Raw genomic sequence first — 10,844 nt, forward strand, 5'->3', positions numbered from 1 at the left:
CCAAGCATTTTCTTTTTTTGGATCAAATAAGAGTTTTCTGTGATTTTCCGCCAGACAGCGTATTTAGTAATTCAGGGGTCTCAGTGAGGAGACACGGGTAACACACTCCCCAGCCCTGGTCTTTCTGTGAACCAGTTGCGGTTGACAAACTTTTTTGAAAGCCTATTTATAAAATCTTGGTTTAATCTTAAAAGTGCGTTTAAAAAAGTCAACTGCACAGACGAACGCCTAGACGCGATTATATCTCAGGACAGGACATGCATTAATTACCCAACCACAGTTCCATACAAACAGAACAAATCAGTGACTGGTCGTGGTGCAGTGGTTAAAGAAAGTGGTTTGATACCAATCTGGGTTCAAATCACCCGGCTCAGCCACTGACTGACTCACTGTGTGTGTGTGTGTGTGTGTGTGTGTGTGTGTGTGTGTGTGTATCTCTATGCGTGTTTGTGTGTGTATCTGTGTGTTTGTGCTCAATCCTTTTTGTGTCAGTTAGGTCCTATTGGAAGTGACTCTGCAGCAGCCACTGACTCCCTGTGTGTGTGTGTGTGACCCTGAGCAAGTCACTGAACCTCCTTGTGCTCCGTCCTTCAGGATGAGACGTCAAACAAACGAGCTCCTATTGGAAGTGACTCTGCAGCAGCAGCAGCAGTTGTTGATGATGCAGTGTTCACCCCCCTAGTCTCTGCAAGTCGCTTTGGAGAAAAGCGTCTGCTTAATGACTATAAGTAACTAATTATAACTGACCCGGGTGCCGTGTTTGTCTTCCCTCTCTCATCCCACACACGCACACACACACACAGACAGACACGCAGACACACGCACACACACACGCACTGTAACTCGCCTTAGTACCACAAGAAATATTTCTCGCCCACCGCTCACCGCCTCACTCCCTCCCTTCCATCTACAGAGTCTGCACAGATTGCTTTTGCTGCAGTGAGAGGATTTAAAAAAAGAGGGAGGGGGGAGGGAGAGAGAGGAGAGAGAGAGAGAGAGAGAGAGAGAGAGAGAGAGAGATAGAACAAGAAAGCTAACACTCAAGCAAGCATCTGACTCAACTCTTGACAGACGAGAGGACGAATCTACGTACAGCACTGATAGAGAGAACCTTTGGGCTATACCGCTTGCAGAATCTATGACCAGGATGACCGGATCGCTCTCATATTATTAAAGCGTTGCGCATTCGGTCCCTTTAGGTCTGTTTGTGTTTAATCGCGTCTTCTCTCTCCAACCCGTCTGAACGGCCCGCCTCGCTTCGCTCTTTTTATATATAGATAGGATTTCTACAATATAATTCCCGATCATTAAATAATACCAATATAACAGAGGCGTTTCGCTGTCTCTGTCTCTCACCCCCTAGTCTCTCTCTCTCACACACACACGCCACAAGAGAGAGACACACACGCCGCGTTGCCGAAGGAGAGAAAGCAAGGAGACAGAAGGGAAGGAGAGAGAAAGGCGAATTGACGCCATTTGAGATCCAACCCCAAGAAAAATCGTCCAGGTAAGAAAAATTCAATAGGGTTGTTAGTAATACACGACGCGTTTTATAACACGTTGAATAGAAAGAGTATTGTGAATAATAATAATAATAATAATAATAATAATAATAATAATAATAATAATAATAATAATAATATAAGGTATATATACGAATCTGGCCTTAAATGCGCTATATTCTGCAAATAATTGGATACATATTTATCTATAGATATATATATAGATATATAGATATCTCTCTCTCCATATATATATATATATATATATATATATATATATATATATATATATATATATATAGCTATCTATCTATCTATCTATCTATCTATCTATCTATCTATCTATCTATCTATCTATCTATATATATATATATATATATATATATATATATATATATATATATATATATATATATATATATATATATAGTATTTATCAATGCACCTGTCTAAATATCTATCGAGATTTGTAACGGTAAGTGTAAAGACATTCAGCATCGCTGTTGTTATTGTCGTTTATTCTAGAATCTAAGCGAGGGAGGGAGATGGAGGAGGGGGGAGAGGTATGGAGGAGAGGGGAGAGATGGGGGAGAGGGGAGAGATAGGGGTGAGGGGAGAGGTATGGGGGAGGTAAGAGAACATTATCCGGGCTCTTGATCGGTTTTCTCCGGCTGCACCTGTCTCTCTGCGCCTGCCGTCTCTCTCTCCGTATTGGAAAACGGGACGGGTTTCTCTGTTTAGGGAGATCGAGAGCGTTTGGGTTATTTTTCTGAGAAAGAAAACAAGGAGAGAGGTCGGGTTTCGGGGGGGCCGCAACAAATGCCCCACCCCCATTCCTTCTGCCGTTACCCAAACGACCCCTCGTCCATTTCGTGTATGAGGAAGAGGGTAGCGAATGAGGTACCGGTAATGACATCATTAAAAAACAGACACACACACACACACACACACACACACACACACACACACACACACACACACACACACACACACACGTACGTTAATATAAAATCATATATCTTTATAATCTGTGCCGTTTGTCATCGTGTGCGAAGTGCAGGTCAGTATTTGTGTTTAATCTTTTCATTTTAATGCATGGTCGCAAGTATTAATTGGCCGAACAAAATATTATTATTATTATTATTATTATTATTATTATTATTATTATTATTATTATTTAGCTGACGTCTTTACAGGGTTACAATGCAAGCTTCATATTTAACTACAGTGTAGTTTACAGTTAATAATAATAATAATAATAATAATAATAATAATAATAATAATAATAATAATAATAATAATAATAATCATATTAATTGTATTTAATCATATCCAGATGTAACTATCACTGACACTGTTATCTGCTGTATTATTGAATTGTATTTTGTCACACTTGTAGTTGCTTGAACCAAAGTCATTATATTTATCTTGCTCTTATTGTATTACTTGTATTGTAACACTTGAAATGTATTTGCTTACGATTGTAAGTCGCCCTGGATAAGGGGGTCTGCTAAGAAATAAATAAATAAATAAATAAATAAATAAATAATAATAATAATAATAATAATAATAATAATAATAATAATAATAATAATAATAATAATAATAGTGATAGAATACAAAGTGAACTAGGATGCAACACGATACACTGAATAAAAACAAATACATAAGTACAAAATAATAGGCGAGGAGGAGAGGAGGAGAGGAAGGGGAGGAGGAGGAGGAGAGGGAGGGAGGGACCCCCCCGATTCAACCATTCTCACGCTCTTAACCGGCTCCCCATCACCTGATAATGAGAGAGTAGCGACCGCGGTGGGTGCTCTCCTCACATGAGCTTCAGAGGCAGGGCCAGTCGTTCCGAGCTATGCGGTTCTTTATTTACGGAAGGAGACTGGTCGGGAGTGTGCTGTTAATTGCACTAAGAGCGATTTTGAAAGAAAAAAAATAACTGAAATGTAATGTCTTCATACGATTCTGAAATGTAATGTCTTCATACGATTCTGAAATGTAATGTCTTAATACGATTCTGAAATGTAATGTCTTAATATGATTCTGAAATGTAATGTCTTCATACGATTCTGAAATGTAATGTCTTCATACGATTCTGAAATGTAATGTCTTCATACGATTCTGAAATGTAATGTCTTATATGGTCGTTGAACACAATTGAATAATGCAGGTTATTTTTTAAATTCAACTTTCATACTATCTATCTATCTATCTATCTATCTATCTATCTATCTATCGATCTGTCTGTCTGTCTGTCTGTCTGTCTGTCTGTCTGTCTGTCTGTCTGTCTGTCTGTCTGCGTGTCTATCTGTGTATCTGTGTGTTTCTGTCTGTCTGTCTGTCTGTCCGTCTGTCCGTCTGTCTGTCTATCTCTCTATCAATCTACAGCTCTGGCCAGTTTTGCATGATCACTCTATAGAAATAACTAATTTTGCTTCAAGTCCAATGAAAGCTGCTGAATAATGTTCCCTTGTTAACATATTGAATTCCACCCCCTCTATATAGAATGAACTCCCTCAGCTTCATAGAGTCCAATGAAAGCTGCTGAATAATGTTCCCTTGTTAACATATTGAATTCCACCCCCTCTATATAGAATGAACTCCCTCAGCTTCATAGAGTCCAGTGAAAGCTGCTGAATAATGTTCCCTTGTTAACATATTGAATTCCACCCCCTCTATATAGAATGAACTCCCTCAGCTTCATAGAGTCCAGTGAAAGCTGCTGAATAATGTCCCCTTGTTAACATATTGAATTCCACCCCCTCTATATAGAATGCACTCCCTCAGCTTCATAGAGTCCAGTGAAAGCTGCTGAATAATGTTCCCTTGTTAACATATTGAATTGCACCCCCTCTATATAGAATGAACTCCCTCAGCTTCATAGAGTCCAATGAAAGCTGCTGAATAATGTTCCCTTGTTAACATATTGAATTCCACACCCTCTATATAGAATGAACTCCCTCAGCTTCATAGAGTCCAATGAAAGCTGCTGAATAATGTTCCCTTGTTAACATATTGAATTACACCCCCTCTATATAGAATGAACTCCCTCAGCTTCATAGAGTCCAATGAAAGCTGCTGAATAATGTTCCCTTGTTAACATATTGAATCACACACCAGTGCTTTGTAGTTTTCCAGATACTTAACAAAAAACTGACATGTGACATTTCAAAATCTAACATGCAATTCTTACTGTACTACTATTATGGCTTCCGGTATAGATCTGTAAGATATGCCTGTCATTTTTTTCCTTCACTTTATAAAATATCTGAAAACTGTCACTTCCATGGCAGTCTATTGATTTTCAAATGTATCAAAGACAAAATCAATTCGATTTTTTTCTTTTTCAAACCCATTTTGGTATCTGATCGTGGGTTTAACGGACGATCAATAACAATGATGCGAATGTGCAGATTTGACTCGAAATAACAGAACGCTTACCTTTTTTTTTTTTTCCAGGTGGCCCTGAGCTGGGAAGCGCGCAGATCGTGTTTTTCAACTCGTTCCGTTGAATCGGATTGCAGCGTGGAAACACAGACATGATGTCTTCCACACATCAAGCCCTCCTGGTGTTCTGCTCAGCTGTGATTCTGGTCACCCATGGCAACCTGGTGCCGTACGGTAAGCGCTGCTGAAAATATGAAATTCATGTGATTAATAATAATAATAATAATAATAATAATAATAATAATAATGACGGTTGTGGGTAATTTTGTCATTGGCGTTTGAGAAGTAGTTTTAAAATCCGCAGCCGTTTCTATCGCGCGGTTCGTTGGCTTGTCGATTTTCAAAAGAAAAAAAAACTAGAAAAAGCCGTCCTTCCCTCACCTTTACAACCGAGACCCCTCCTTCTATCCCCCGCGATCGGATTTATTTCCAAGTATCAGCGCAATTCTAGTCAATGTAAAAATGTAAGAACGTGTCTGTCTGTCTGTCTGTCTGTCTGTCTGTCTGTCTGCCTGTCTGTCTGTCTGTCTGCCTGTCTGTCTGTCTGTCTGCCTGCCTATCTGTGTGTGTGTCTGTGTGTCTGTCTGTCTGCCTTTCTGTCTGTCTGCCTGCCTGTCTGTCTGTCTGTCTGTCTGTGTGTCTGTCTGTCTGCCTTTCTGTCTGTCTGCCTGCCTGCCTGTCTGTCTGTCTGTCTGTGTGTCTGTCTGTCTGCCTTTCTGTCTGTCTGCCTGCCTGCCTGTCTGTCTGTCTGTCTGTCTCACTGCCTGTGTGTCTGTCTGTCTGTCTGTCTCACTACCTGTCTGTCTGTCTGTCTGTCTGCATTGTAAAGCACAGAGCGGTCTGGTAAAGCATAGGGAAGCATTGTAAAGCACAGAGAGGTCTGGTAAAGCATAGGGAAGCATTGTAAAGCACAGAGAGGTCTGGTAAAGCATAGGGAAGCATTGTAAAGCACAGAGAGGTCTGGTAAAGCATAGGGAAGCATTGTAAAGCACAGAGAGGTCTGGTAAAGCATAGGGAAGCATTGTAAAGCACAGAGAGGTCTGGTAAAGCATAGGGAAGCATTGTAAAGCACAGAGAGGTCTGGTAAAGCATAGGGAAGCATTGTAAAGCACAGAGAGGTGTGGTAAAGCATAGGGAAGCATTGTAAAGCACAGAGAGGTCTGGTAAAGCATAGGGAAGCATTGTAAAGCACATAGAGGTCTGGTAAAGCATAGGGAAGCATGGTGATCAAACCCAGAGGAAATGGGATATTCTAGTATAAATCGAGGAGAAAAAAACAGAGATAAAATAAGCAGGTACTTTAAAATCAAACATAAAAAAGGTTATATTTAGAAGTGGAGTCGACACCATCTGTCCACGAAGCCATGTGAGAGAGAGTGAGAGCGACGCGTCAAAACTGCAGCTGAACAGCCCTTTATAGAGTAAGAGCTAGAGAAACCAATCACTGTGATCAGAAAGCAGACTGAAACGAAACTGTATTCATTGTTATTATCAATGAGTCATTTAGCAACTTACAGAGACTAGGGGGGTGAACTCTGCATCATCAACAACTGCTGCTGCTGCTGCTGCAGAGTCACTTCCAATAGGAGCTCGTTTGTTTGACGTCTCATCCTGAAGGACGGAGCACAAGGAGGTTCAGTGACTTGCTCAGGGTCACACACACACACACACACACACAGGGAGTCAGTGGCTCAGCCGGGTGATTTGAACCTCCTGGTATCAAGACCCCTTCTCTTTAATGGCTAGACCAGCGAGCCTCAACCAAACTGCAAAGAAACCTGCATTTCGAACAAAAATACTTTATTAGTTAAAATAAAAAACATTTTAAAAAAACGGACCCATTCATTTCTGAAGCTGTAAACGTTTTCAATAGCAAGTCTTTTATGAATCTTTTATGTGGATATCCGAAGAAGTGGTGCCTGTTTTTTTTTTTCCTGTAGACGATTTTATTAAAAAAACTAAAATGCAAATCACTCGGGATTAGTAGAGCATAAACGCGTTTTTAATTTTTTTGTTTAAAAGGGTCGTTAAGTTAATAACGAACCCACTCTTGCTAACGATGCTCTTTCGCTGTGCATTAGATATTGAAGCGGCCGGATCAACGCACTGGCAGAAAACTGAATAAATTAAGTTTAAGTCAAGTGCTGTTGTCACAGACCTCTCTGTGCTTTACAATGCTTCCTTATGCTTTACCAGACCTCTCTGTGCTTTACAATGCTTCCCTATGCTTTACCAGACCTCTCTGTGCTTTACAATGCTTCCCTATGCTTTACCAGACCTCTCTGTGCTTTACAATGCTTCCCTATGCTTTACCAGACCTCTCTGTGCTTTACAATGCTTCCCTATGCTTTACCAGACCTCTCTGTGCTTTACAATGCTTCCCTATGCTTTACCAGACCTCTCTGTGCTTTACAATGCTTCCCTATGCTTTACCACACCTCTCTGTGCTTTACAATGCTTCCCTATGCTTTACCAGACCTCTCTGTGCTTTACAATGCTTCCCTATGCTTTACCACACCTATCTGTGCTTTACAATGCTTCCCTGTGCTTTACCAGACCTCTCTGTTCTTTACAATGCTTCCCTATGCTTTACCAGACCTCTCTGTGCTTTACAATGCTTCCCTATGCTTTACCAGACCTCTCTGTGCTTTACAATGCTTCCCTATGCTTTACCAGACCTCTCTGTGCTTTACAATGCTTCCCTATGCTTTACCAGACCTCTCTGTGCTTTACAATGCTTCCCTATGCTTTACCAGACCTCTCCGTGCTTTACAATGCTTCCCTATTCTTTACCAGACCTCTCTGTGCTTTACAATGCTTCCCTATGCTTTACCACACCTCTCTGTGCTTTGTTAGATGTTGCTGAATCATGTTTGGTGTTGCTGTATAATATATAAAACTATGGCTATTGAAACTCAGGGGGGCTGTCTGAATCGTGTTTGGTGTTGCTGTAAAATATATAAAACTATGGCTATTGAAACTCAGGTGGACTGTCTGAATCGTGTTTGGTGTTGCTGTATAATATATAAAACTATGGCTATTGAAACTCAGGGGGACTGTCTGAATCGTGTTTGGTGTTGCTGTAAAATATATAAAACTATGGCTATTGAAACTCAGGTGGACTGTCTGAATCGTGTTTGGTGTTGCTGTATAATATATAAAACTATGGAGATTGAAGCTCAGGGGGACTGTCTGGATTAGACTGTCTGGATTAGGTTTGGCGTCACTGTTTCTATTTTTCTTTTGAAACAAAAAATAACGGCTCATTAATTCTCCCATCTGTTCATCTCCATGAAACAAAAGATCAAAATAAAAATAATGTTATGAATACACAGCAAGCATGAAGCAAGGAATGAGATTATAATCTGATTAGGGAGAGAGGAGGGGAGAGACAGAGAGAGAGCGGAATAGAGGAGGGATAGGAAGGGAAAGAAAGAGAGAGAGAAGAGGAGGCAGGAGGGAGAAAGAGGGGGAACATTGGAGGCAGAGAGAAGAGAGGAAGAAGGAGAGGGAGGGATGTGTAGGTGAGAGAGAGAGAGAGAGAGAGAGAGAGAGAGAGAGAGAGAGGAGAGAGAGAGGGGGATTCTGTTTAATATAGAGGGGGGAAGGGGGTACTGTTTGATATAGAGGGGAAGGGAGGGATTCTGTTTACTGTATTAATATAGAGGGAGGAGGAATACTGTTAGTATTAAAAAAAAATTATTTGTCTGTATATTTGAGTTGGTTATGCCAAGTATGTGCTTTGGCAACACAATTATTTTTATTGTCATGCCAATAAAGCCAATTTGAATTTGAATTTGAGGGAGAGAGAGAGAGAGAGAGAGAGAGAGAGAGAGAGAGAGAGAGAGAGAGAGAGAGAGAGAGAGAGAGGAACCCCTTCTTCAGGAACAGCAATATCTTGAAATCTGGTTCCAGGGGAACCCCGTCCGACGGGAGACCTAGTTTGAGGTTTGCTGTATCAAACCCCAAGTTCCAAGCCACAGAAAGCAGTTCTGTGTTCCCTTCGGGTTTAGACATAAACCAGACTGCAACACTGAGCTTCTACAACACAAAAACCATGGCAGCTGCGTCTGGCATTTAGCCGCCACACTATAATGCCATCTGACAGTTTTTCTAAGCGGATCTGGACTGTATTTTTTAATTGTGCAGACGGCGACAGGCAATAGAATCTGGGCTTTTTTTGAAGGACAGGTTTTTCTCAATATATTTTTTTATTTTCTGATTTATATACAGCCTAACAGGTAGGGTTAAGATGATGTCATCGCTTGAGGATTCAAAATAAAATTAATTAAAAAGAATTTGAAGGTGTAGTTTTTCATTATCTGCAATCAATTTCAGAGTGATTCAGTTTCTTAATAACCCTATTAATTGTGTTTAATTCAGATCAGAGGCATGCATTCTTTATTTTCCTCATGAAGGCTAAACTGTCAACTGTCTATTGACTGGACATGTCTATTGGTTTAGTGAGAAGACAGACAGTAGTCTTGTATCGTAAGAGACAATTGTATGGATTCCGCATTAGTTTATATTAAAGATTTCTCCTCGTTCCCATTCGTCAGAAACCCCCTCCTCCTCCTCCAATCTGTCTGTCAGCTCTGTGTGTTTCGTACAACGGAGAATTAAATGTGGCTGTGATTTCATCTCTCGCTCCTGTCGAGAGGAGAGAGAGAGAGAGAGGAGAGGAGGGAGGAGGCGAGGAGGTAGAGGAGGAGAGAGGAGAGGGGAGAGGGAGAGGAGAGAGGAGAGGAGGGAGGAGACTAGGAGGTAGAGGAGGAGAGGGAGAGGAGAGAGGAGAGGAGGGAGGAGAGAGGAGACGAGGAGGTAGAGGAGGAGAGGGGAGAGGGGAGAGGGAAAGGAGAGAGGAGAGGAGGGAGGAGACGAGGAGGTAGAGGAGGAGAGAGGAGAGGGAGAGGGAGAGGAGGGAGGAGAGAGGAGACGAGGAGGTAGAGGAGAGGAGAGAGGAGAGGAGGGAGGAGAGAGGAGAGAGGGAGGAGACGAGGAGGGTAGAGGAGGAGAGAGGAGAGGGAGAGGAGAGAGGAGGAGAGAGGAGAGGGAGAGGAGAGAGGAGAGGAGAGTAGAGAGGAGACTAGGAGGTAGAGGAGGAGAGGGAGAGGAGAGAGGAGAGGGAGAGGAGAGAGGAGAGGGGAAGAGAGGAGGGAGAGGAGAGAAGAGAGGAGAGAGAGGGAGAGGAGAGAGAAGGGAGAGGAGAGAGAGGGAGAGGAGAGAAGAGAGAGGAGGGGAAAGAGGGTTTTAATGACATCCCCTCACTCATCTCCCCCTCTCTCTTTCTCGTCGCATCGCATACAATCAGATAATCTTAACAAGCAGAAAAAATGCACTATTTCCAAAAGAAAAAAATGTCATTGACTGCCTTCTGCACAGTTTAGTACTGCAATGGAATAAGAGTTTAGCTCAGGAGAGCTGTCAGCTTGCATTACAGTGAGACTGAGAAACAACAGCATACAGTGTGCTGGTCTAACTGCTATGGGAGAACCGAATATCTCACTCATCTCCTCTCTCATCTCCTCTCTCCTCTCTCTCCTCTCTCCTATCTGTCATCTCCTCTCTCCACTCTCCTCTCTCTCCTCTCTCCTCTCTGTCATCTCCTCTCTCCACTCTCCTCTCTCTCATCTCCTCTCTCCTCTCCTCTCTCTTCTCTCTCTTCTCCTTTCTCCTCACTCCTCTCTCCTCTCCCCTCTCCTCTCCTCTCTCCTTTCTCCTCACTCCTCTCTCCTCTCCTCTCTCCTCCCCTCTGTCTTCTCCACTCATCTCCTCTGTCCCTCTCTCTCCTCATCTCCTCTCTCCCCTCTCTCCTCTCTCATCTCCTCTCCCCTCTCTCCTTTCTCCTCTCTCTCTCTCTCTCTCTCAATCAATTCAATTCAAATT

The 10,844-nt window shown here is 42.0% G+C and overlaps 1 protein-coding gene across 1 annotated transcript; it reads left to right on the forward strand.

Annotated features, from left to right (window-relative positions):
• Positions 1-904: 904 nt before the first annotated feature.
• On the forward strand, positions 905-5,122 carry LOC131735568 (cell adhesion molecule 3-like; the record flags this gene model as incomplete). The annotated part of the gene is given in 2 exon segments (XM_059021679.1): positions 905-1,507; positions 4,971-5,122. A coding segment is annotated over 1 exon segment (72 nt), but the record flags the coding sequence as incomplete, so codon positions are not given.
• Between the last annotated feature and the right edge of the window lie 5,722 nt (positions 5,123-10,844).

This window comes from Acipenser ruthenus, unplaced genomic scaffold, assembly GCF_902713425.1.
Source record: "Acipenser ruthenus unplaced genomic scaffold, fAciRut3.2 maternal haplotype, whole genome shotgun sequence".
In the NCBI taxonomy this organism is placed as follows: domain Eukaryota; kingdom Metazoa; phylum Chordata; class Actinopteri; order Acipenseriformes; family Acipenseridae; genus Acipenser; species Acipenser ruthenus.